This window comes from Bos grunniens, chromosome 5 (genome assembly GCF_055505025.1).
Source record: "Bos grunniens cultivar Pamir isolate PY7600 chromosome 5, Bosgru_T2T1.0, whole genome shotgun sequence".
NCBI lineage: Eukaryota > Metazoa > Chordata > Mammalia > Artiodactyla > Bovidae > Bos > Bos grunniens.
The window spans coordinates 30,535,024-30,560,917 of NC_141169.1; the positions used below are offsets into that span (position 1 = coordinate 30,535,024).

The 25,894-nt window shown below is 55.3% G+C and overlaps 1 protein-coding gene across 5 annotated transcripts; it reads right to left on the minus strand.

Moving 5' to 3' along the window:
- Nucleotides 1–1,041: 1,041 nt before the first annotated feature.
- On the minus strand, nucleotides 1,042–25,894 carry ASIC1 (acid sensing ion channel subunit 1). 5 transcript variants are annotated; one of them, XM_086399500.1, is made up of 12 exons: nucleotides 25,204–25,894; nucleotides 23,964–24,340; nucleotides 23,166–23,361; nucleotides 5,716–5,866; nucleotides 4,965–5,092; nucleotides 4,518–4,668; nucleotides 4,108–4,164; nucleotides 3,496–3,649; nucleotides 3,000–3,091; nucleotides 2,723–2,802; nucleotides 2,534–2,638; nucleotides 1,042–2,376 (listed from the first exon to the last, which is right to left on the minus strand). In XM_086399500.1, exons 2-12 carry the CDS (start codon nucleotides 24,323–24,325, stop codon nucleotides 2,272–2,274), a joined length of 1,581 nt encoding a protein of 526 aa, XP_086255626.1. In that variant the 5' UTR covers nucleotides 24,326–24,340; nucleotides 25,204–25,894; the 3' UTR covers nucleotides 1,042–2,271. The 5 variants fall into 5 exon arrangements, with proteins under 5 accessions (XP_086255626.1, XP_086255623.1, XP_086255627.1 ...); XM_086399497.1 differs by having other exon boundaries at nucleotides 1,042–2,638; nucleotides 4,518–4,671; nucleotides 25,204–25,502; XM_086399501.1 differs by lacking the exons at nucleotides 23,166–23,361; nucleotides 23,964–24,340; nucleotides 25,204–25,894 and adding an exon at nucleotides 18,101–18,238 and having other exon boundaries at nucleotides 4,518–4,671.

Here is a 25,894-nt window from a genome sequence, read left to right on the forward strand (position 1 = left end):
TCGCCAAAGAATCCTTTCTGCTAGAACTTCTTTTGGGGATCTTTGTTGCCTTTGACCTCTTCCTCTTTCCCTGCCCAGTGGTTCAAACCATTCCTAGTGTGATGGTCAGCCTGTCCCATCCCAGGAGGACCAGAGCACCCCTGCTCCCGCCTCCTTACTCCTCCCCTGATTGTGTGGCCCCAAGCCAAAATCAGCTCTAGACACTTAGTGGGAAGGCCTAAATACTATTCAAATAAGAGAAGAACGACATTGAAGAAGAGATGGTTAAAACCCAGTTTATTAGACCAGAGGCATGCGTCACCTGTAGTCCTGCCTGCTGTTCCCCATCCACTGCACACCCTTTGGCCTTGCTCCTGCTTCCCTCTGGAGAGGTTTGATCTCTAAGGAACTCCTGGGAACCAAGAGTTGCCAAAGATCCTATGGCCTCACTCTCCAGCTCCAGGTGAATGCACAGATGACCTGCCACAGGTCTTGTTCTGGGGTTGGAGGCTATGAGGCAGCTGGACAGAGAAGGCCTGGGAAGGGGCAGGGCTCTGGCCTGGGAGGAGTGCCCTGATGGAGGGGGCATGGCAGGTCCTCTATCTCGCTGGTTTCTCATTAAGGGAGGAAAGGAGGAACAGAATAGCAGAGCTTTCAATGTCCCCTCTAGGCCTGTCTCTTTCATTCCACTATCAAACGGTACCTCACCAGAAAAGTATAAGGGGTGGGCTTGGGTATTAGGTGAGCAAAGAGGCCTGGGCATCCAGAAGGAGACAAAGGCCGCTGACTGAAGGCCTCTGCCGGTCCACACCCTGCTGCTCCTGCTGCAGTCATCAGCTCACAGCTCCCTCTGTCTCTGCCACCCTTGCCTTAGTGTGCAGAGCAGATCTCCATCCCATGGGTGGGGGCTCTCGCTGTAGCAACCCCTTCCCTGGGGAGGCTGCAGTCAGCCAGGCAAAGGACAGTGGGGTGGGTGGAGCAGGGGAGGGAATGTTAAGGCTGCAGGGAAGGCAAAGGAAACCCAGGCTGGGGGGACAGGGTGAGGCCAGAAAGAGGCAGAGCTTGTAATTCACAGCTTCCTTTATGTCGCCACCGAGACAGTGCGAAGGTTACAATGCGCGTGTCGTCTCCTTGTGCTTCTTAGAGGGATGTGTGTACACAGTACAGACACCAGGGGAGAGTCCAACTCTTTATACAGGAGAAGGCATTCAGAGACCAGGGAAGGGGTGGAAACACAGAAGGGGAACTTGTAGGAGGGGTGGAGAGGGTTGTTCTTAGAGACACAAGGGGATGAAATAGAGACAGAGTTGGGGAAAGTATATACAGAGATATAGCAATATAGAGTCTGTATCGTATAGAAATAGAAAATGCAGATGAAGTTGTTGAGAGAAGCAAATGTTTCAGAAGAGGACTTAGGAGAATTCCATAAGAAAATTTATGGATGTGGCCCTCTGCAGGGGCCTGGGGGAGAGGGACCAGTGAGGTTAGGCACCAGTGCCCGGCTCCCTGAGCTGGAAGCCAACCAGCTGGATCTCTTATGGGACGGCAGAGGAGGGCTGCCTCTTGCGATTTCTCTCCAGCAGCTCTGGGGTGGGGGGTGAACTTGCAGGTATCAGGATGTGGCCTACAGCACCAGGGCCACATCGTGTCCCAGCTCCACTTCTTCAGGGGATCCCCCACCCCCACCTCCCTAGGGACTTCACAGGTTACCAGGTGGTGGGGGGAGAATAGACAGGACTAGGGTTCCTGCCTGGAGACTTGGGGTTGGGGGGGCCACTGGGCTCAGAGGGTCTCTTAAGGCTGGGGAAGCCCCCCCTACTAGCCCTCCCCTTCAAGGTACATTCTCTGGTTTAGGGCCAAACTCCAGACCCCAAGGGATCCCCTCCACCCCCCATTGGAAGGGGGCTTTGGTGACTGGTGGCAGCAAAATGTAGGTGGACACTCAGATGACAGACAGCCGGACAGACAGAATTCAGGCTGGGAGCTGTGGGAGGCAGCATGGAGCAGAGAGGGGCAGCCTGAGGTCACTTGCCCCATTCTCTCTTTTTAAGTTTCTGTTTTAGATTAGTTTTGTTAAAAAAAAGAAAGAAAGAAAGGGATTGAGGCGGGGAGAGGACTCTGTGGTTCCAGACTCCTTCCTCACCACATTCAAGAGGAAAGGACCGCCCAGGAGTGGGGGGCTGCCTTGGGAGAGGGGAGTGAGTCCCCAGGGCAGATGTGGGGGGCAGCTGGGGGCCCCCTTGCTCTCCTAGCCCTCCCCATCTAGGCCTTTGGTACAGTGGCCTTCGGGGCTCAGCAGGTAAAGTCCTCAAAAGTGCCTCGGGCCGGATGGTGAGGTAGGATGTTGGCCGCATACGTCATCCCGGCAGGATGGCCCCGGAGGCTCTCGCACGGGTTCTGGGGGAAGGGCACAGGACAGGGACCGGTTATCGGAAGGGCCGCAGGTGCCCCCGGGGCGTGGGGGAGGCAAAGGAGAAGAGGTGGCAAGGGGGGTGGTCCTGGGGTGGTCAGGTAAGGGATGGGGCTGGAGGGCGCGCCTCTCTCGCTCCCTCACGTGTCTTTTGACGTCATCCAGGCTGAGGGCCACGCCCTTGTCCGCGCTGCTCCGTTTGGCCTCCTTCTGGCACTTCCCTCTTCTGCACAGCTTGTGTTTTATGACCTGGGACGGAAGTAGGGTGGCGGGTGGGTGGGCAGTCTGGAACCCCGCCCCTCCCGTGCCCCGCCCACACCCCACCCCACTCACCTCGTAGGCGTAGTCAAAGAGTTCCAGCACCGTGAGGATGCTGGCCCCGATGAACAGCCCCATTTGGCCTCCAATGTCACCTGCAGGGGGGCCCACAGGAAGGTCAGGGGAGTCAGGACACAGTGGGAGCGGCGGAGCTCACTGGGACAGGAGAAGGCCCCTGGGGCAGGCAGGGGAGGAAGCCTTGTGGGACAGAGGTGAGCAGCCCGCTTTGGGTGGTAGGGTGTCACACAATGCCCGTGTCGTGGGAAGGGGACAGGTGCTACCAGCAGCTCACCCAGGAGCCCTGCAATCTCATAGGCCTTCTTCTGCTCAATGGTCTCATAGTTGAGGACTTCAAAGAAAATGTCCAGCACCAGGATGTTTTCCCTGCAGAGGGGGTGGGAGAGGAGACCTCGGTTCAAGTTGCATTTTTGTCCCCTACTAGCTGGGTGACCTCAGCAAGCTATCCTCACCGAATCTCAGTCTCCGTATCTATAAAACTTGCTGATGTGGCTACCTGCCTGCCTTTTAGAGGTGTTGTGAGGATTAAATATGATGGGGTAATTGAAAAGCCACTCCACACACAGGCAATTGTGAGGCGATCCCAGTTATAGCCATGAGGATGAAGAGAGGAGGAATGAGAAAGGGGTGCCTCCTTAACGTGTTCTGACTTGATCTTCCCTCCATGCCCATCTGAGACTCTTTGGTGGCCTTCCCTGTGTTGTCAGTTTGGTCCTGTCTGCCAACCCCAACAGGGCCCATCCCTTACCCTTCACAGCCAGAGCCCTTACCCTATGTACTGCTCAGACTTGTTGAACTTCTTGGCCAAGTATTTGGCTGACGCTTTGCTGGGGATCTTGACCATGGACAGCTCCTTGCCATAGCGGGTCAGGTTGCAGGGCATTTCACACACACAGTATTCCTGGTCCTTCTCCACCAGGAAGTCTGTGCCAGCCAGGTGAGAGGTGCCAGTTGAGTGGTGCCCTTCTGCCAGCACCTTCCCAACACCCACAACCTGGCTCTGCCCAAAGGAAGCCTGAGCCCCCTTCTTTTTTTCTGACTTGTCCTTCATTACAGCCATGTGCCCAGCAGTGCCGATCCCTCACCCAGCCTCCCCATGGATATTTCTTAATCCCCATATCTCCTTCTCTCAGGGCGCTCCGGGGTCAGTCAGCTGAGGTGCTGATGAGAGCTGGTGAGGGCCACCAGGTGACCCCTGTCCATTTTTCACAGGGCCTCTAGAGATGCTATGCCCAGCCTTGCCAGAGTCAGACAGGAGGGTGCACACAAAGCCTGATCCAGGAGTTATTAGAAGCTCCTGAGAGCTTGCTCTGAGACCCCTATGCAGACAGCTGGCAGCACCTCCTTCCCTCCCCTGACTTCCTTGGGCCAGGGGCACTCACCCAGAGCAGGATCTGCACACTCCTTGTACTGCTCTGGAGTGCAGTATGGGGCGTCCCCTGGAAAGGAGAAAAGACAGCAGTACAGGATGGAGATGAAAGGGGTCTTATGACTGGTGGTAGCAGAGGCCTAAATGCTGGGAGCTGGGAGAGGGTGGGAGGGCAGGAATAGTCGGTGCCTAGTCTGTACTGGAGGTGACCCATGCTACAGTCCATCTCTCCTGGACCCTTCTCACCAATCCCTATGGGTCCAGCCAGGAGTTGAGGTCAGAGAGGCAAGAACCATATGGGATAGACTGTGCTGGACCCGGGGTGAGGAGAGGCCAGCTGGTCTCACTCGCCTGTTGGCGGGAGGCTGGCCTGCACGGGGAGCTGGTGGGGGGCGCGGCAGGCTGAGGGGCCCGGGGCCTCACCTGGCATGTGCACCATGCGGCAGTTACAGTTCTCCACCAGGTAGCGCGTCTCACAGTCGATGCGGCAGGCGGTAATGCTGTAGGAGTCGAAGAAATCCAAGTCCATGGTAACAGCTTTGCAGGTGCCCCAGGGCGGGGGCAGGTAGATGAGCTGCTGGGAGAGCCGGGGAGCTGGGGGGTGTGGGGACTTCTCCCCGAGTCACCTTGATGGACTCCTCTGACACGATGCGGAACTCAGGAGTCCTGCCCCCTCTCCCTCTGCAGCCTCTGAAGGTCTCAGAGTTTACGGAGCATCCCATTCATTAGACCAGTCATGCTCCTGACTAGTCAGATGGCTACCCAGGCTCTAACTCACCTGTCCTTCCCATTATTGATTGCCCACCACTCCACCTCCATCTTGAGCCCCCAGACCCCACCCTTGGGACTAGCTTCCTGTGGCCCTCTCACCCGCTGCTCTTGGCAGGCCACAAAGGTCTGGAACCCTGGGGCTACGCCAAAGCCCAGCTGGTCGATGAAGGGAGGTTCATCCTGACTGTGGATCTGCACTTTGATGCCTGCTTCGAAGGACGTCTCATCTATGGGAATGAGAGGGGTGTGTGTTGGGAGGGCTTCTTCTTCCTCCCTAACCTTCTTCAGAGCTAGGGGCCTCCTCCCTCTCTTGAGACGACAACGATGAGACTAGGGGAGGATAGTTAGTCCAAGGAGTCCTGGCCCTTCCCCAGGGAGCTGCTGCATGACGTTTGCTCCTTCTGGATTCACCAGCCTCATGCTGCCCTGGTGACCCCTGCATTCTACACACTTCTTCTCTTACTTGGCTTCCATACGTATCTCATTGTTTCAGATTATTTCTCACTGTCTCAGAGGCTCTCCATTGCTCCCCCTTGTTTTTTCCCTTCTCCCCCATCTCTCTCTGTCCCAAGGCCCCTGAGACCAGACAGACGGCAGGCAGCCCAAGAAGAGACAGAGTTATTTATAGAGTGAGTGGCGGCCACGGGTGGAAAATGATGGCTGGTTACCTTGGAGAGTAACTGAGCCAGGAAAGGGGAGCCAGGGAAATGTGAGTGTGGCCGTTAGGTAGAGTGGGAGCTGGAGATACTGGGAGGAAGGGAAGAGAGTCCACGCCCTGCCTCAGAGCCCCTGCCAGAGGCTGAGGCCTGGAGCCACAGGGAGGGGGCTCCCCCGGAGAGAAGTGACATACCGGTTTCCCCCCACACGGGCAGGTACTCGTCCTGCTGAATGTCCAGCATGATCTCCAGCCCGTTGCCCGTCCCACCCTTCATGGTCTTCAGCCGTGGGCGCCCATCTCGGCCAGAGTTGAACGTGTAGCACTTTCCATACCGCGTGAAGACCTGGCCAGGGCAGAGTGGAGAGCCTGAGAGTCCTGCCAATATGCTCTGCCCTCCGGGGACTGTCTCTGGACCCTCCAGCTGGTGGAGTCTCATCTCTTTAGGAATGATCCCTCCTGAGCAGCCCATTCCCCATCTGTCCTCCTTCCCACCCACTCCGTAGTCCTTTGGCCGGCTGTGTGCCCTGGAAGCCTGATCCCCGCAGGATGCACTGCCTGTGCGCCTTTGCTATCCGACTGGCTTCAGGTTGGGTTCCACCTATTAGAGGTATCAGTGAGGGATCAGAGGATGGGACGAGGGAGCTGCTGCATGACGTTTGCTCAGTCGTGTCTGACTCTCTGCCACCCCATGGACTGTAGTCTACCAGGACAGGAGGGAAAGACCGGGCCATTTATCTGCGAGGGTTCTGAAGGTGGCTTAGACCCTTCCTGACTACAAATCCTGCCAGGGGGGCTCCCTGCCTACCACTGTTGCCTCTTTGTGTTCCTTTAGCTTGACTCTGATAATTTCCCACTATTTCTGGTGCCCCAGCCCCCCTCATTGTTTTTCTTTACTCTCCTGCAGCTCTGTAAACAGTCCCTTTGTTAGTCTTTCCAACTAAACCATCCGAGGGGTAACCCTTTTCCTGCAGGACCCCTGCATATATAGCTCCATCATCTGACCCCATCCCTGCCACACCTCTGGTCCCTCCTGGGACCCTCTCCTCAGGCCCAGGGCCTTCTGAGACATATCTTCTCTTCTCCTAAATCCCACCCCCCCCAACCAGGCATTTGAAACCCTGCTCTGCCCGAGACCACGCTAAGCATGCTCCTTTCCTCTGCCATTAGCCCCTCATGGCCATCATTGTCCCATTATCACCAGAATTATCCAGGACCTGGCATATTCGCTAATGTTGGTGCAGAATGGTGAGGGCTACAGAAGAGATCTCAGCCCCGGGGGCAGGACCCCCCCCCCAACTCCATGTCACAGAGCAGCCCTTACTGCAGCTCTGATTACACAGCCACAGAGAGAAAAGTGAACCAGTTCTTCATGGTCCTTTCCCCACAGCATCCCAGAATGCCTCCAAGTTCCCCTATGTGAGGCGAGTGTGTTTTCACTCCTGTGACATTGTGACAGAGTCCACAAAGCAAGTCACAAGGTGAGTGCAGACACAGCCCAGAGAAAGAGAGACAGTGTCAGGCTGGACTAGGGTGGGGACGGCGTGTGGGTTGCTAGGCAGTAGAGTCTTTGCTCCCTTCCTAGAACAGCCTCCTCCTCTCCCCTCTGGAAAAAAATAACAAAAGCACTCCCCCATTTTGTGGGTGAGGTCCAGAGATGAGGTAGAGAACTCCTAATCCCCCAGCCCCACCACCAGGCTTTGTGGCATTTAGCCACAGAGTCCAGGCTGAACACGCACCCCTGCCTCCCCCTCACCCAGGGAGTGAGGAACTCCTGGTGGCTGAGATGGGCTGGGACCTGCAGCCCGAGCGCCGGCTCTGAGGGCTGTGCTGAGGACCAGTGGACTCTGCTGCCACCTGGTGGTTCTGCTTGAGAAGTGCCTCCTCTACCCTTAGATCCCAGAAACCAGATTGACCCCTTCCTTGTCCCGTGTTCCTCTAACTCCCTGCCTGTCTGAGGTCCAGAGCCCGAAACCTCCAGGTCCCTGTCTGTCTGTAGTCAGTCCACGATGCACCGACATGATGACACCCACCGGCCCCTGTACTAGGGAAGAGGTTGGGGGCTGAGAGATGGCTGTATGGGGAGGAGAGGCCTGGCATCTGGCACTTGTAGGGGACAGGAGGGCACCTGTCAGGCCAGATGAAACTGGAAGCTGAGCTGGGGAAGAGGATGGGGTGTCATTTGGTCCCTCACCAGGGAAGGCCCTAGCCGTTCCTAGGCTTCCCCTAGGAATCGGGTCCCTGGCCACTTTGAACTGGAAGCGGAAGGGGAGGATTTGGAGGAGACCTGTTATTCTCCCTCAGACACACGTGCGCACACACACGCACACACACACGCATGTGCACACACACACATGCACACAGGTGGTAGAAGAAGCACAGGAAGGCCACGTGAGGATGCTGCTGACGGGGGTGCTGGGGTGCAGGGGGTACCCCTACCCCTCTGCCTCCCTTCCACACCCTTCTCCTGCACCTCCAGAGACCAGGTGGCACTGGTCCCAGCTCCAGTCCGGGGGTGACAGTCAAAATTGTTAAGGCAACACATAGGCACTGGCCACCAGATCGAAGGCTGACCTCAGTGACAGAGTCAGGTCTGGACCCTGCTGGATCACAGGGAGGTTTGGGAAAGGGCTGGACACGCTGGAGGATATTCAGGAAGACGCTGGAGGCTTTGCGGCAGCAACTAGTTACCAACTGTGTGTCCGGGATTCTAACAGGGAGGGCAGTCCTGGCACAGCCCTGGAAATGGAGCCCAGCTGCAGACCCTGGGGCTCCCAGGTGAGGCCTCTCTGAGGCATTTCACAGGAGCTGGGTGGCCTGGGGAGGAGGGGCGGGACGGTCATCAGTGCGGTTGCCACGCTCACAGTCAGCACGAACACGGCAGACACCGTGGGCTCCACTCACCACCGAGAAGTTGTGAGGGCCACAGGGCCCCCCGCAGTAGGAGCAGTAGAGCAACATGTCTTCCAGCCGGTGACAGGAGCGATTGTAGAAGCGGTGCAGGTTAAAGGGCTCCCCCGAGAAGGCCTCGGGCCCTGGGGGGGCGAGCGGCACCCCCGGGTCGTCGCTTTCGTCCAGCCCCAGCATGGGGGCCAGGTACAGCAGGTCGGGGTAGCTGAGTTGGGACAGCCTCACTGCATTGGTGTTGCAGAGGGTGACCGCTGGGAAGGCCAGCTCCGTGGTGGCCACTTCGTCTAGCAGAGTCACATGTGGGTAGCTGAGGTAATAGGCAACTCGATCCCCTACCTGGCACAGGAAGGCTCCCAGTGCCAGGACGAAGGCCACTGCCCACAGGGCCTGCCGCGGCCCAGGACCCCCCTCCACGAAGATGTGGTTGGTGCCGTGGAGGGTACAGCTGTTGGCGAAGGCCACCAGGTCCATCGGTGAGTCCGCCTCTCTGGCCTCCTTCCTCTCTGCCTCCTTTTCCTTCTCTTCTTCCTCCTCTTCTGAGTCTGAGCTGTCCCGTTGTTGCTGCTGACGGGGACCCCATACATCTCCCAAGGGCCCGGGGGCCTCCTCTCCAGAGGAGAATGACACGGAGCAGAAGATCTGGATGGGCATCTTCTCTGGGGGCTTCCTGGCCCCGGGAGGTTGGCGGGAGAGTGGGGATGGGGCTGTGACCCTAGGCAGGGTCCTCCGGTCCTCTGATCAGGTCTCTGCCGCCCGGCTGGCCGTCCCCCCTCTCGCCAGGGCCTCTGTGGCAGCGTGGCTGAGGTGGGGCGGGGCGTGGAGAGGAGGACCAGCCTGCCCTGCCAGGGAGGGCGGGTGTCTGAGCCCATGAATAATTGATGGCAGCGAAAAAGGGAGGCTGATGGAGGGAAGGGGGGCTGGAGCCCCTTTCCTGTCGCCAGCTCCAGCAGGACTGACAGGGTCAAGGACAGACTGGAAACCCTGGAGAGGCCCTGGGGCTCCTGGTACCCACCTCTCAGGTGAAATGAGACCTAGCCGAGCTCTGCTCTCGCTCAGCCAGCAACAGTCTCTGCCCCTCCCCCAAGACACACACACCCCCTCAGTCTCCCTCTCACCCTCCAGTCATCCCTCAGCCTTCTCACCCTCATTCTCACCTGATCTGGCCTTTCCTCTGAGTTATCTGAGCCCCCATACTCACTCAGTACCTCTAATTAAGCTCTACTTCTTCTCTAACTCCCCCTGATTTATAATCTCCCCAATTAACTAATTTATCCCCCACTTCTCCCCATACACTCTTACACCCCAGGTCCCCTCTAATTTTTCCCCTGACTCTAAACTCGCTTCTCATCACTGAGCTGACCACAGTTTACCATCGGTTACTCCCTGAACCCCTAATCGCTCCCTCAGCCTCCAGTTCCTTCTAGCCATCCTTGACACCATGGATCCTCCCCGCCCTCCCCTGACCACTGCTCTGCTTCAGTCAGCACCCCGCCACACACATTGAGCTACACTCCCTTCTGTGGCTTGGGGGGCAGCCCAGGTTCCATTAGCAGAGGTCTCTCACTGACCACAGACTCATTTATAGCCATTTCCCGGCAGTGGGGGGAGGGACCCTGTCTCTCGCAGCTCAAAAGCTTCCTGGCAGATCACCACTCCCCCTCCCAGCTTGCCCACCCCCAACAGTCCAGGAGAGCAGTTGCAGGCCTCCCCTTCTGAGACACTGACACAGGGTCCTGGGTCAGGTAGAGAGAGTGCTGGGAATCAACCTGGGGTACCCCCAAATCCTAAGCCTCGCAAGTACCGCCAGCCCCTGCATCTCTGATGCTCTTCTTGCTCTCATCAGTCCCCACCCCCAGGCCCCTGGCCCCTCTGTGCTCTGATTACTCAGGGCCACTGGTTGAGGAACTTGAGCCATCAGCCAAGTCTCCAGGGCCTAGAAAGTGACCTGAGGAGGGGCGGGGGAGGGGAAACGAATTAACCCTTCCTCGGCAGGGCCAGAGGAGGGACAGAGGGGGCCAGGCAAGTCTCCTTGGGCCTTTCTAGCCCTTAACCACCCCACAGCCCCAGGCTCCCTCCCCTCCTTTTCCTCCTTGCCCCTCCTTGTTCCCACACATCTCTCCTCCTCCATTCGTATGTAGAGACCCTAGAGTGTGTCAAGGATGGGAGGCAGGGTGCCAGGCTCCAGCAGAACTGACTGATGTGGGACCTGTGGCCTCAGCTTTGCTGCCAGGGACACAGAGGCCCCAGAAGAAGAGCAGCCTTCGAGATCTGGTCCCTCTCCACCCTTAAGCCACTGCCCTCAGACTGGCCACTTCCTCTTTCCCCTAAACAAACGCCTCCCAGCTGGTCTCCCTCACTCCCTGCCTCCCTGCAGTTTCTCCCCACCTTTAGTCCATGCTATGTAATTCTGACCATTCTTCTGCTTCAAGACCTCTCACTGCCCAGGGCCTCTTGGTAAAATTCAGTTCCCCACCCCTGAACCCCTACCCCACACCCCGAAACCTACAAGGCCTTGGCAGTTTATCCTCCAGCCTCACCTCCCCACCCTCCCCAGTCCAGCAACCAGCGCCCAGCCACCAGGCCCTCTTTCATTCCACAGACACACTAGGCTCATCCACAGTATCATGCCTTCCCTGGACTCTCTGGAAACTTTCTACTAATTTTTCAAGACCCTACTCACATGCTGTCTCCTCCAAGAAGCCTCCCCTGATTCCAGGGCATAGTGAGTGCCTACTCAGAACAGACTGAAGGATCCAGGGATGCTCAAGTCCCTTTGGGCATGCACAGTCATTAGTAGCTCCTTAAGGAAAGGGGCCATGAGGATGAAAGAGCAGGACCCAGGGACCACGTGGAGAAACAGGAGGGAAAAGACCAGGAACATCCAGGCCAACCAGAGCTAAGTCACTGTAGAGATGAGGCGAGACCTCCAGCATTTAGCTGCTGTCCTCAGGCTTCTCCTGTATGAATTTACAGGTTCTTTTTCTGGTTCCTGTCCCCTGTGCGATTCTTCCCGCTTACCAGACCTCAGCTCTTGGAGTGCTTTGTACATGCCCAGGATGCTGTTGTTTCAGAGGTGAGTTCCAGACTCTGTTGGGGGTGGGCCAGCCTAAACTGAGGCTTGGGCTGGGGAAGCTGCAGCTGCCCTTGCGCCCCAGGCCCACTAGAGGGCATCGTTCCCCTCCTGCAGCCTCCCTGGAAGAGGGAGTAGATTGGACTTCCAGAGGGAAGAAACTAAGGCAGGGAAGTTCCCCGTGCTGGGCCTCCGCAGAGAGCAGGGCAAGCACACACGGAGCAGCTCCTGAGGGCAGCAAATCTGCTGTGGCTGTACACTTCTTCCCCCACTCGAACACAAAGACCCACACCCACACCTACACAGCCCTCTTGTGGGCAGGGAACAAACACACACACACACACCCCTCAACTGCTCTTCCTCCCTCCTCCATCCTCTAACATTCTCTCCTCCTTATCTTGTTCCGGTAGGTAGATAATCCACATTTGTCACAGTAATAGGGAGATGAGGAACGGGTTAAGCCGAACACACAGACTCCCCCGCCAGCACACACAGGGGACCCCAGGAGAAGTGCCCAGGCAGCACACACCCTGGGAACACCCTGGGAACACCACTCAATTCTGCACTCTCCGTCCAAAGACGCAGCTCCTCCCCTCATCACTGCCTTCCCAGGACCTCTCTCAAGCCGAGCCTGGACACCCAGCTCTCTCTGACTTTCTCCACATCTCCCTCTAACTCCACCCACCCCTCACCTCTATGGAAGTATTTCCTGCTTTTCAGTTGATGCTTCAGGGGATTCATATATAAAACCCAGCAAAATAAGCAAGTTTGAGTAATCTCTCCCCATTTGATAAATGGGGAAACTGAGGCACAATGACCCATTCAAGTCTCATGGAGAGCAAGCAGTGGGCTTGACACTATAAGTAGGTCATTCCTCACTAAATCCCTTCCGTCTCCATTTTTGCATTTACTCATCAAATCTTTCCTGAGTGTGCTTGTGCTGAGCACTGTGGGAAAAAGATAAAGGACTGGGCCCTTATGGAGCTTATTATCTAGTTGGGGAGACAGTGTTTGTTTTTTTTTAATTGCAAAAATAAATACTTAATTGCAAAGTATGATAGGTGCTATGAAAAAAATAACATGATTCCGTGGAAGTGAGTGCCAGGGGAATCTGACCCAGACTAGAAATTGAGGAAGGCTTCTCTGAGACAGTGATGTTTGGACTGAAATCTAAAGAATAAGGAGGACAACTTCCCTGGTGGTCCAGTGGTTCAGAATCCACCTTGTAATGCAGGAGACAGGGGTTCGATCCCTGGTTGGGGAACTAAGATCTCACATGCCACAGAGCAACTATGCCTAAGTGCCTCAGCTACTGAGTCTGTATGCCACAACTAGAGGGTCCATGCGCCACGTGAAAGGTCCCAAATGCCACAACTAAGACCCAACACAGCCAGGTAAATACTTACAGAATAAGGAGGAATAATTAGGTAAAGGTCTGCTTATGTAAGTGTTGGTGGGGGTAGGGGTGAAATTCCAGAGCACAGAGTCACTGGAAAGTCCCAAGAGGAGACAGCTCAGAGGAGGAGGATGTAGCCAGAGAGCAGGCAGGACCAGACCCCTCAGGGTTAGGATTCTGGTCCATTTCCCCATGGAAGGATTTCAAGCAATCAGAGCAGTGTTTTAAAGAGACCACTCTGGAAGAGACTGAGGGGTTCTACAAGTTCTGTTAGGAAACCATTGGAGCAGTCTAGGTGGGACATGGAGCCATGGGGTGGCCTCAAACATGGAGATGGAGTGGAGATATTCAGGAGGCAACACTGGGAGACCTGGGTAGGGAGGAGAGGGAGATGGAGTGCCCGGGATGGTTTCTAGTTTGCATAAGTGGGTGAATGGCTCACTAGATCAGCAACACAAGTACAGGACAAGTTTGGGAGCTAAGATGATGAATTTGGCTTTGCATATGCTGGGTTCTTGGAGCCTTGGGGAGATCCAAGTGGAGATGTTAAGTGAAAAATTGGCCACTGGAGCTGATGCTAAGAGAAGAGAGCTGGGCTGAGATATACATTTGGCAGTTGTCCGTGTGTACATGGTGATTGAAGTCACGAGTGAAGACGAGACCGCTCAGGAATAGAATATAAAGTTTTTTAGAAAAGACAGAAAAGTGGCCTGATTTGGTAGGATCCATTCAAGCTAAACAGAATCTTAACTTATGATTTAACCACAGCTCCTAGTCCTTGTGCATGCACGCTCAGTCCCTCAGTCGTGTCCAGCTCTTTGCGACCCTATGGACTGTGTAGCCCGCCAGGCTTCTCAGTCCACGGGATTCTCCAGGCAAGAAGACTGGAGTAGGTTGCCATGTCCCTTTCCAGGGGAACTTCTCAACCCAGGGATCGAGCCCGAGTCTCCTGTCCTGCAAGCATATTCTTTACTGACTGAGCCTTCAGGGAAGCCCTCCTAGTCATATACCCAAGAGAAATGAGTGCATATAGCAACCTAAAGACAAGTAACAGCATGTTTACAGTAAATTTATGTATAATAGCCAAAAACTAGTAACAACCCACATGTCTAGCAAGAGTAGAATGGATAAATTTTATGCTATTTACATAATGAGGTACTACACAGCATTGAAAAAGAACTAACTATATATTAACTCAGAGACTGAATCTTCCAGACGTAGTCATGAGCAAAAGAAGACCAACACAATCATGTATATATTGCATTAAGGTTACATAGTCTAGGAAGTTCAAGAACTGGGGAAACCATCACAGTATGGTAAAGTAATTATCCTCTAATGAAAAAAAAAAAAAGCTGGTGAACCTTACCTCCACTGACAGGAGCCAGAACAGTGGTTAACTCTTGTGGGTAGGATTGACTAGGAAAGGGTCTGAAGGAACTTTCTGGGACTCTAGACATGTTTTACAATTTTAAATCAATGTAAGTACACACTGATGTAATATATAAAATATTACATAAATACACCAGTGTAAAAATATACGAATGAAAAATGCATCAAGCTGTACCATTAAATCACAATTTAGAAGAAGAGGAAAGCTTGAGATTGAGACTTGGGTAGTGCCAACATTTAATGGCCAAGTGGAAGAGAATGAACTGGCAAGGATGCAGGAGCACTGAGACAAAGCAGGGGAATCAAGCGAATACCGTTATCAAGCAATACAGTCATGCGAAAAAGAGGTTGTGGGGGACTCCCCTGATGGCTCAGTGTTAGGAATCTGCCTTCCAATGCAGGGGATGAGGGTTTGATCCCTGGTCAGGGAAATACTGGGCTTCCCTGATAGCTCAATTGGTAAAGAATCCACCTGCAATACAGGAGACCCTGGTTCAATTCCTGGGTTGGGAAGATCCCCTGGAGAAGGGAAAGGCTACCCACTCCAGTATTCTGGCCTGGAGAATTCCATGGACTGTACAGTCCATGGTGTCACAAAGAGTCGGACCCGACTGAGCGACTTTCACTTTCACTTTGGGGGAAATACTAAGCCTGCACGCACCAACTGGAGAGAAACCCCCCTGCGCTGCAACCAGAGGAAGCCAGGAGACCTCCATGAAGAGCCTATATGCCGCAGTGAAGACCCGAGACAGCCAAAAATTATAACAATAAATAAATAAAGCAAATCTGCTTAAAAAAAAATAAAGGTGGTGGTAAACCATTTTGAATGATTTTCGAGACATCAAGGATAAAAAAATGGTTGTGGATTTTGGACACATGGCAGTCACTAGTGGCCTCCGCGAGAACCGTTTTGGAGGAGTGCTGAGGACAGGGGAAGAAGGCAGCCTGAGTGGATCAGAGAGTGAGATCGAGATGAGAAAATGGAGATAGTGGAATCTATTCATCAATGTTAAGGATATTGTCTGTGAAAGAAAGCAGAGAGAGACTGTGGGAGCTGGGCGGGGCGGGGGGTTTAGTGGAATTGAGAGATTTTTTGTTTTGTTTTTATTTTAACCTAAAGCCTGGTACATAGTAAGTGCTTAATAAATATTAGCTGTCATTATAGGTATACATTTAAGATGGAGAATCTCAAGCATGTTTCACTATCAATGGGGAGGTTCCACTGGACAGAGACTGACTATAAAGGAGGGAGAGGCAGGATCTTTAAGGTAAAATTCCCACAAAAGTCAAAGGAGACCAGACGGTAAGAATAGGTTGAGATTTCAGCTTAGATAAGATGGATGTTCCGCTCCGGGGGCAGGAACCCAGAGAGGCAGAGAGATCTTGTCTGAGGCTTCTATCTTCCCTGCGAAGCAGGAGGCGAGGTCATCTGCTGAGGGTGACAGCAGGGCTAGGAAGGGTGGCACTTCGAGAAGCATGGAGAAATTTACAGTAATCACAGGAGAGCAGGTTGACCAGGAAAACACTGGGGTTGCCAGGGCAGCGCTGCAGGCCCTTATAAGGATGTTGATCATGAGCACAATGTGATTCTGAGCCTGCCTGTCATGTGACTTCCTCTGGTAGAGCGTGGCTGAGGAAGCCAGTAGTGGGTCCATCTAAGGCTGTGCTCTGTATGCTGTGCTAAGTTGCTTCAGTCGTGTCCGACTCTTTGCAACTCCATGGACTGTAGCCTGTCAGACTCCTCCATCCATGGGATTCTCCAGGCAACATACTGGAGTGTTGCCATGCCCCTTTCCAGGGGATCTTCCTGACCCAGGGATCAAACCCATGTGTCCTGCATCGGCAGGCAGATTCTTTACCACTAGGGCCCTGGGAAGCCCCCTCTAAGGTTGGGACTTGGCCAAATGGTGCAGGGAAGAAGCAGGAGTCACAAGATGGTGCAGTCATCCTGAGGCTGGGGATCTTCTCTTTTACATCCTTTTGCTTCTCCTTCCTGTCTCACCCCCACTGTCTCTTTACAGATGGGGAGCTGGGCACCCTCTTCCACTACACACATCCCCACTTCTGTGGTCACCCACAAAGAATCAGGCATAGAAGATCTGAAGTCAAGCTTACGCTCTGGCATTTACTGGCTCTGTGGCCTCAGGCAGGTCATGTAACACTTCTGGACCTCAGTTTCCTCATCTTTCAAGTGAAGATGTTAACATCTTCCTGCCTCCCAGAATTATAAGGATCACAGGATTTAAAGGGAATTTGTAAGCTGCAAAGCATGACCGAAAGAGAGGATTGATTTTGCTGGTATGTGCTCTGCATGGGGCCGAGGTTCATGGGCACACATGCTCTCTCCCGCGGCCACATGAAGCAAGCTACATGTGCCCCCACGCACATCCATCCCTGTCCACATCACAACCTAATCCACATCCACACACTCCCACTTTCAGACATACATAGAGAGGTGCACACGGGTTCTCGTACACCTAGGGCACATGTGTGGCGTGTGGTGAGGAAGTCTGAGCTGGCTGCTGTCCAGGGTCAAGGCCACTGCAGCATTTTCTCTCCCCAGGGATGTTCCCAGCCAGGCACGAAAGAGCCGACATACCAGAGACACTCGATACTCAGCCATAAAGCCCAACCTCCCAGGCTTTGAGGACTGTCGGCCACATGGAGGGGGTTAGGGAAAGGGTTATCTTTCCAAGAATTCATAGGAGCTCAGAAAAGACACAACTTGCCCTCCTTCTCCTTCAGGAATGGCGTTGGAGAGCCTGGGGTGAGCGTCTCTGTCCTTAGAGTTCCTTAAGGGAACTTCCCCTCAAGGTGAATGAAAGTACACTGCAGTTTCATGTTCATTTCAAAATTCTCCACAAAGAAGATGCCTGATGCATATATCTGGGAAACATACTGCACACCCATTCCACCCATGGGCCAGCAGGGGCTAGCCAGAGAGTCCCAGAAGCTGAAGGAGAAGCTGCCCCCTGGCAAATTTAAAAATCCATTCAGAGCCCCCTTGGCTCACAGGAAATTGAGAAATGGAGCCAGATGAAACTATGCCCAAAAGAGATCCCAGGAGTGCCAGTGCCCAGCCGCACTCTCCACCCAAACCAGACACCCTTCTCCTTCGAGCTGTCTCCTTCCCTGCTTTGCCTCCCAGAACCCCTTTCCAGAGTTCTGATCCCAAGTTTCTCAGCTGGAGGGTACAGACCCCTGGAGCCACTTCAGATGGACAGTGAGGGACAGCTCCTGCCTCCAGAGCCTGACCAAAGACAAGGACCCTTGAGGGAGAGAACTAGACTGGTCATCAGTGGGAGGAGGCTGGGGTTGGGAGACACCATACTTTCTGTAGAACTGGAGTTTCAGAATAGCTGAGCTGGGCTGGGGAGATTGGAAGGACTCCACCCAGATGATGAGGGTCCTCTCATGCTTGGCATGTGATTCTCTGCTCTGAAACCCTTAGGCTTCCCTTTCTGCCCCTGCCCTCTGTGCCTCCTGGGGTTACAGCTCGTGGCTCTAAGCTCCCTGAGGGCAGGGACACCATCTGCCTGCTCACCACTGCCCCCTAGTGCCCAGCGCAGGGCTTGGCATTTCTAAGGGGCTCAGAGGGTCACAGGAAGAATATCAGCGAAGCTTGACTCTCCCAACTCCAGCCCTCGTGCCTAACATCCAGTCTCCTTCACCATCCCCAGGAATTCAGATTGCCTTCCACAAAGTTAAAGCATGCTCCGAGCCACCTCCAGAGTCTGCCAACAGAGACATTCAGACCTCTCAGCAGGCCTCCCCTTTGCTTTCTGGATGCACACCAGGTGCCAAGGTGGCCCTACCTTAGAGGTAGTTCTCCGCTGGCTGGGGCAGAAGAAAGCCCAAGGCTTGGAAGCTGCTCCTCTGCACCCCTCCATTTCCGGCTCTGCCCCCAGAGGCACTTACTTACATCAACTCCCTATTACTTTAGCCAACAGCCGGAGATCAATTAACTTAGAGTAACCTCTTAGCTGACAGCAGTCTGGGAGAGGGGCGGAGTCAGAAACAGCAAGGGATGGGGGGCGGGGAGGAGAGGGAGGCGGTGAGAGAGGAAACTGAGTCACCCAAGTGTTAATGTGTGTGTGTGTGTGTGTGTGTGTGTGTGTGTGTTATGAGAGAGACCCCAATGCAGGGTCCCCTGGATTCTTGCAATGGCTCTATTCAGTTGCCTCCCCTCCAACCTCAGACACTTCTGAGAGCGGGAGCGAGAGACGGGAAGGGTAAGGCTGAAGGAGGCACCCAAGAATGCCTGAGGGCGGGGTGCCCCTTCCCCAGAGCTAGCTTCTGCCCGCCAGCTCCTCCTGTCCCTCCGCAATCCCTGCATGCTCCCCCATCTGCCCCCATTTCCCCCGATAGACAAAGACCACCAGGCTTCTGGACATGGTAGCCCAATGACCCTCCTTCCTCTCTTTGAGAGTAGCAGTCTGAGCAGCCCCCCACCGCAGCCCCTCCACTCCCTGCCCAGCTAGAGGGAACAGACCTCAGGAGTGAGGTCAGGCCCTCCCCAGGGACCCAAGGTCTGAGCTGCTGTGGGGTCGTATGGAGTGAGGGGTGTCAGTGAACCGGAAGGGCCAGTCCTGGAGATAAGGAAGCTCTCATTGCTAGTCCTGGCTCTCCCTGGGACCCACCATGCCTGGCTCTGCTCGCTTTAAGATGACCTCTGCCACCACGCTCTGGGTCCCAGGATCACCCCTCTCATATCAGCATCTCACCTCCCCTAGGTACTCCAGAAGCTCCCTGTCCAGGTCCAGAGCCTTGAGGGGATTTATTTGTCCACCTCCTCACTCCACCTCTCCTCTGAGAGGCTTCTGCTGCCACTCCAGGGTCCCCCAGGGATTCTTGTCCCCTATCCCTTGTCCCCAGGTCCACCCCCTCCTGAAAGAAGACTATCCCCCCTGCACACCCACCCCGAGATTTCCATTCTCTTCCCCTCCCTTCCATCTCTTGCAGGGTTCAGAGATGAATTCCCACTTCTCTGTCCCCCAGGCGAAGGCTCTGGGTCTCAGCTGGAGAAGGGGGGTGGCATAGGGCACACTAGGCCACCATCTGCCAGCCCCCTCCCCTTGGAACTGTTCAGCATTCCAGCCACATCGGCGCTCCCACTGCCAGGGACAGATAAGGTGCAGCTGGAGGCTGGCACCAGCTGCGACTGTGCTCGCTCCCCCCTGGCCCCCACCCAGACACCAGCAGACAGCTGCACCCCCGGCCCCCTCTTGGAACCCCTGCCCTGCCTTGGCCTGGCTGGCCTCAAAGTGGGGGGGGGTGAGTGGAGTCTCAGACCGTGTTGCCCTGGCAACCAAACACCCCATCAAGAAGGAGAAGAGGAGGCCAGGGAAGAGGGGGCCTGTGGGTGGGTCTTTGGTAGCTCAGGAGAAAGCTATTGAGGTCAACCCAACTGGGCTGCTGTGGAGAGCTCTTCCCCATGGCCCTCTGCCTTTTCAGTCCCCAAAGGTTTCCAAACCAGCTTCTCCCAGATTTAGCCCAGGTTCCCCTCACTCTCCTGAGCTGACTCTGCCACCACTGGGGGATGGACCTGGCCAAACCACTTCTTCGATCACCATGTCATCCCCTGAGGTTGAGCAGGATTCAGAAGCAGATCTGGGGAAAACGCTTGTGACTGCAGACCCCACCGGGGGAGCTGGTGGACCACAGGATGCCCTTCCTATGCCCCCTGCACTGTCCTCCAGATTCAGGGGTCCTGTTTTGGATGAAGGTTGCCCTTGGAACCTGCGGAAGAGTTCACACGTGTCCACACACGCTCTATTTTGTGAACACGTTGAGCTGGCATTGGATGCCCTGTTAAGAACCTCTACTCTCAAGGGAGCAAAAGATGCCAGGATGGTCTCCCTAAGCTCTGATCTGACAGACTGATGTTTTCTGACAGTGCTTCATCTGTCCAGGGGCTGGATACACGCCTCTTGGCTTAGCAGAGACCAGCAAGGATGGAGAGGCAGATGTTAATTAAGAAGGAAGAAGGTAGAATATCAGGCATGCGTGTTTTTGCCCCTTAGAGCCAGAGAGCTGGAGAATGCCAGCACCCTTCTCCATATAGGGACATCCCTTTGGGCAGAGTAGAAAGGGATGCGGTGAGGGCAACCTGAGAGGGTAGAAGGAAGGTCTGAGAAGTTTGGATCCAGCGAGATTCAGGTCAGGTCTTTCACATGGGCTTAGAAACAGCAAAAACCTAATCTTCCCTGACAACGCAGGACCAAGAAGTGCCAGTGTTGGAGCAGTGGGATTCTAGCCAGGCATCTCTCCCCAGCAAGAGGAAGAAATCTCATTGCTCTGGAACTCTGTGGACCAATCATATCTCCATCTAATTGTGTGGGGCTGTCCCCTCAGACAACATGGACCAATCACATTTCAGTATCTCAATTTCCATGAAACAAAATATATGTTAGCATCACCACTTGGAATCTTCCTGGATATAAAGGACAAATGAAGCCTCAACTATACACTTTCTATGACCTAATGGTAACCCCACTTTTTGCCTTAGCACCTTCCCAGGTCGAGCCAACAAATTCCTGTCCTTATCCAAACACTACAAACCATTCGATCTAATAGGTTTTCTTTTTTTTTTTTTTTTAATTGTTTTGGCTGCGTGGCATGTGGTATCTTAGTTCCCCAACCAGGGATTGAACCTGCACCGCCGCCACCCCCCCACCCAGTGGAAGTGTGGAGTCCTAACCACTGGACCACTAGAAAGGTCTCCTCTTTTTAAAAAAATTAATTTATTTAATTGGAAGCTAATTACTTTACAATATTGTAGTGGTTTTTGCCATACATCGACATGAATCAGCCACGGCGCACATGTGTTCCCTCCATTCAGAACCCCCCTCCCGCCTCCCTCCCCATCCCATTCCCCAGGGTCATCCCTCTGTCTTTCTTGATGGTCCCTTTTGCTTGTGTGAAATATGCTGCAGAGGAGGAGGGCTCTGGCTTTCATTTCCACCTTCATCTACAGTTCTACTACCCTTGGAAATATAGTTGGTGAGTCTGGGAGCCCTTTGGTCTTGGGCTTTGGGGAATCTAGCACTCACCTGCTTTGAGGAAGAAAAAGTGGGAAGGAAATGGTTCTTGCATCACACTAAGCTCCCTATTGGAGAAGGCAATGGCACCCCACTCCAGTATTCTTGCCTGGAGAATCCCAGGGACGGGGGAGCCTGGTGGGCTGCCGTCTATGGGGTCGCACAGAGTCGGACACGACTGAAGCGACTTAGCAGCAGCAGCAGCAGCAAGCTCCCTATGAGCTTGGCTCAGCAAGGACTGTGGTCATGTAAACTTTGTCCAGCAGGATTGACAAAGGCCCATGAAACTGGTCTGAGAGCAAGGCTTAAAGAGATTGGGAAGTCTTGTATAACTTCAGAGGAAAAAACAAGCATGACCATAGTTCTAACCTTTCTACACAAATGCAGTTCATGCTCCCCTAATGCTAGAGAGGAGCAAGCGTGGGAGAAAATGGGCAGGGAGCAAAGGAGGAGGATCTGAGAGTGGAGAACTAGGAGCAGACATGGAGAGAAAACTGGAGAAGGGGCTGGCAACCCACTTCAGTATTCTTGCCTGGGAAATCCCAGGGACAGAGGAGCCTGGTGGGGCTACAGTTCGTGGGGTTGCAAAGAGTCGGACATGACTGAGCGGCTAACACACGCACACATAGAGAGAAAAAGAATCCTAAGGAGACTGGGCTTTCAAGAGCAACGGCCAGAATTGGAAGTGAACATGGTGACTCCAGGGTCAGCAATATTAATGCAAAGAGCACACTGGGTTAGGACTGAATGAGACATGAGTTGTAATCCTGAGTCTCTCACTAACCAGCTCTGTGATCTGGGTAACTCACTCTACCTCTCTGTCTCAGCTTATGCACTCGTTCAATAGAGATAAATATGACTATTCATCCAGGGGATTGAAGGAGAGCCTAGAGAGTGTTCAGAAGAGTTCCAGGCATCATCCTCACATTTGGTACTCTTCTTCACACATGGCTCCAGTTCCTCTGGCCCCTTTCCACACTCTGCCTGACTTTAACCCTCCAGCAACCTGTATGACTTACTCATAATCACCTGTCACATGAGATGCCAGTCAGCCCCATCTGTGGTGGCGGGCGGGGGGCATGAATATTTGTGGGGCATCTCTACTTCAAGAAGCAAAGGGAGTCTCCAGTTCAGTCATACTATGAGCCCCAAATCATCTCTTCTTCCTCAGACCCTGACTATGGGCTGGCAAGGGGGGAACCCAACCAGACACTGTGTGTGTGTGTGTGTGTGTGTGTGTGTGTGTGTGTGTGTGTGTGTGTGTGTGTAGTGGCCAGGGGCAGGGGTGGCACAGAGGGAATTACCTGTCCAATTTTTTGAGAGAAAGCTCCTTCCCTTACTTCCCATGTTTCATGCTGCAGCTCAGACTTTAACTCAAATCACCTGAGGATTTTGTTAAACTGCAGATTCTGACTCAGTAGGTCTGAGAAATGGGGTGGCAAAGTTCTACCTTTTGTTCAAGCTCCCAGGTGGTGGTCCTTGGATCTCATTTTGAGTAACAAGGCTGCAGCTTACCCACCGCCACCCCCAGCTCTGACACCTGCGGTCCAGAAGGTAAGCTTGATGGGGTGGGGGGCTCTGCTAGGCTGTGTGTGTGTGTGTGTGCGTGCGCACACACACATACATCTATGCACTGTAGGCTCTCTTTCCTGCCATCACAGACACAAGGCTGAGGCCCTCACTAACAGCAAATGCCCCGCTGAAGTAAACAAAGTCCCGCTTCTGCCAGGAGTGAACCCTAGGAACATACAACATCCTCCCAGAGGCCCTCCGGCTCCTAGTCTCCTCCTCCTCAGGGGTCCGGCTGACTCACGACCCGCCAGCCAGGGGACTCACTCACCACCTTGAAGTCCTCAGCGCTGCAGACCTCCCCCCGGAAGTGGCAGGAAAGCAGCATGTCTCGGATGTCGTGCCCTGCGCGGTCATAAAACTCGCGCATGTTGAAGGGCTTGGGCTTGAAGCTGCGAAAGTTGGCCTTGTCCTGCAGTATCTCCAGCTGCTTTTCATCTGCCATCTGCGTGTCTGGTATCTCATACCTGGAGCCCAGGGGTGAGCAGTGCATGGATTGGCAGGATCTTCAGTTCCTGCCTCCATTCTGCCTCCAGTGTCCCATGCCCAACTCAGGGGGAAGGGCAGCATCCAGCCCTGGGCAGAGGCCCAAAAGAAGATCTGGGCGTGTCTAGAGGATCTGCCCCCTGGGGTCTGAGAAGACAGAGGATCTGCACTGGCTGCCCAGGGGTCGGGCGTCTGAGCACAGGGGTAAGGGTGGGTGGGCAGAGAGCTCAAGGCAGGAACTATGGCTTTCATACCGTGGTTTCTACCCTTTAAAGACAGCATGCCCGGATCTCCCAAGAGAGGAGAAAATTGAGACGTAGTAGCAAGAGGGTGGGCAGAGGTCACTCCAGAGAGTGTGACCATGTCACACAGCTCAGGCTGGATAAGGGCGGAGCTGTTTTGAACCACGCTGGGATCAGAGATTGGGTGCCCTTAACTGGGTGCTTGGCAGTACCCCAATTCCTTTGCTCTGAGTGGCAGGTTTCAGGGGCTGGAGGGCAGGGTTGTCTAGGCTGTATGGTGGGCTAGAGAAGAAGCACCCAGATGGGGTGTCTGGGAGTGGGGATGGGTGGGAGCCCCCCACCTGTTGTTGAGCAGGGCCAGCAGCTCCCCGGCGTGGTACAGGTCATTCTTGGAGACTTGGCTAAAGCGGAACTCGTTGAGGTTGCACAGCGTGACGGCAGGGAAGGTGAGCTGGGAGGCAGCCACCTCATCGAGCTTGGTGACGTGGTGGTAGTGGAAGTAGTACTGCACACGCTCGGTGCACACACACAGCAGCACAGCCAGGGAGCCCAGGAAGCAGAGGGCCCAGAGCGCCCGCTTCAGAGACAGCCGCTCGTAGGAGAAGATGTGGGCCAGGCCGTGCAGGGTGGAGCTGCTGGCGAAGGCCTGGATGCTCACCGGCTGGAGGCCACCCACCTCCTCCTCCTCAGCCTTCAGTTCCATCCTGGCCGAGGGGATCTGGGGGGAGAGGGGTGGGGAGTCAGTCACTGCCCTGGGTTAAGAGTGCACATGGTGTCCCTCCAATTGGGTCCATCCGGAGTCCCCCCCTCCAGAGGTCACTGCCTCTGGGGGCAGAAGACTTCTCTGGTGGGCAAGCCCAAAGGTGGCTGCCCCGTGGACACCCTCCCAGAAGAGGGTTCCTGTCAATGCAGGGACTTGAGGTCAGTTTAGGCCAAAAGAATGCCCTCCCAGGGAAGCCTCCTGGGCCAGGGGTGACCCCAGATGTGGTCATCCGAGGACGAGAGGGAAGTCCCCATATCCCCACAGGCAGGCACAGGAGTTCCCTCCAGATGTGGGGTCACTCTGGGACAGGAATGTCCACCCCATCCTGGAGATGGAAACTCCCCCAAATGGGCTGAACCCGGCCTCAGGAGTTTCTGGTCAAGGGTGTCCCTAGGACTGGGTTTTCACCCCTGCCCCCGACCCCACGAGCTAAACCTGAGTCAGAAACCCCCAGAGAGGCAGAGAGGGGCCCAGCCTGTGTCCACACCTGCAGGCGTCTCCAGTTCTCAGAACGGCGCAGGCTGTAGGTGTGCATGTTTGGGGTGGGGGGTGGGGGGTAGAGGGCAGCCCGAGGTGGCTGCACAGAAATGGGGGGGGGGGGGCGCGGTTCCCTATGACAGCGAGCTGTCCCCGCCCCGGACGCAACCCCCCCACCCCAGTCTAGCTTCTCGACGCAGCCAGATGCCCTGCTCGGCCCCCGCCCCCCTCCCCAGCCACTGAGGCGCCCCAGAAGCTGGGGAAAGCTACAGGGGAGGAAAGTCCCGGCTTCCGGGCGCTGGGGAGTCCCGCAGCCAAAGGCGGGGGAATCGGAGACCCACCTGAGGGGGCTTCGGGAACCCGGCAACCGGCGGCGGGTCCTGGGGCGCGGGGCCGGACGTGGGCTCAGCGCCGAGCCGCGGAGGGGCTCATGGCCCGGAGCGGGAGCCGGCGGCCGCCGCGGCACGCCGCGCAGAGCCCTGCAGGGAGCGGCCCGCCCGGCCTGGCTCGGCTCGGCTCCGTCTGCCCGCCCGCCGCGCGCGCTCCCTCGCTCGCCTCGGCTCAGTCCGCCCGGGCTCGGCGCGGTGCGCGGTGCTCTCAGCCCCGGGATCTGCAGGGATCCATCGTCCGGCCGGGAGGCGGCGGGAGGGGAGGCGGCGGGGGAGGGGAGAGGGTGCGCGTGCGCGCCTACGAGTGTCTGCGAGGGTGTCTCTGGGCCAGTGTGCGCGCGGGGACCCCGGACCGGGGAGCGGGATCGAGGGTTCCCCCCGCTGCCTCGCCCCCTCCTCCTGGCCGCGCTCGGCGGCGCTGCCTCCCTCGGGTCCCGGAGCCGTCTCCCTGCTTGCGAGGCCCTGTGGCTTGTGTCTGACTGTGGTGTGTGTGTGTGTGTGTGTGTGTTTGAGTGCGCGCGCGCGCGCGCACGGGAGGGAAGGTGTCTGCCCCCAGCGTCCCCCTCCCCGCGCTGTCTCCTTCGGATCGATGCTCCTGCCTCTTGCTGCTGCTTCCTCTGGTGGCACACAAGCGCGTGTGCGC

Coding starts and splice junctions, on each gene's coding strand:
- ASIC1 (XM_086399497.1), bottom strand. CDS start 24,325: ATGGAACTGAAGGCTGAGGAGGAGGAGGTGGGTGGCCTCCAGCCGGTG. Junction 5,093..5,715: donor GCCCGTGTGGGGGGAAACCG/GTATGTCACTTC, acceptor TCATTCCCATAG/ATGAGACGTCCTTCGAAGCA. Junction 2,803..2,999: donor TGAGATTGCAGGGCTCCTGG/GTGAGCTGCTGG, acceptor GCCCCCCTGCAG/GTGACATTGGAGGCCAAATG.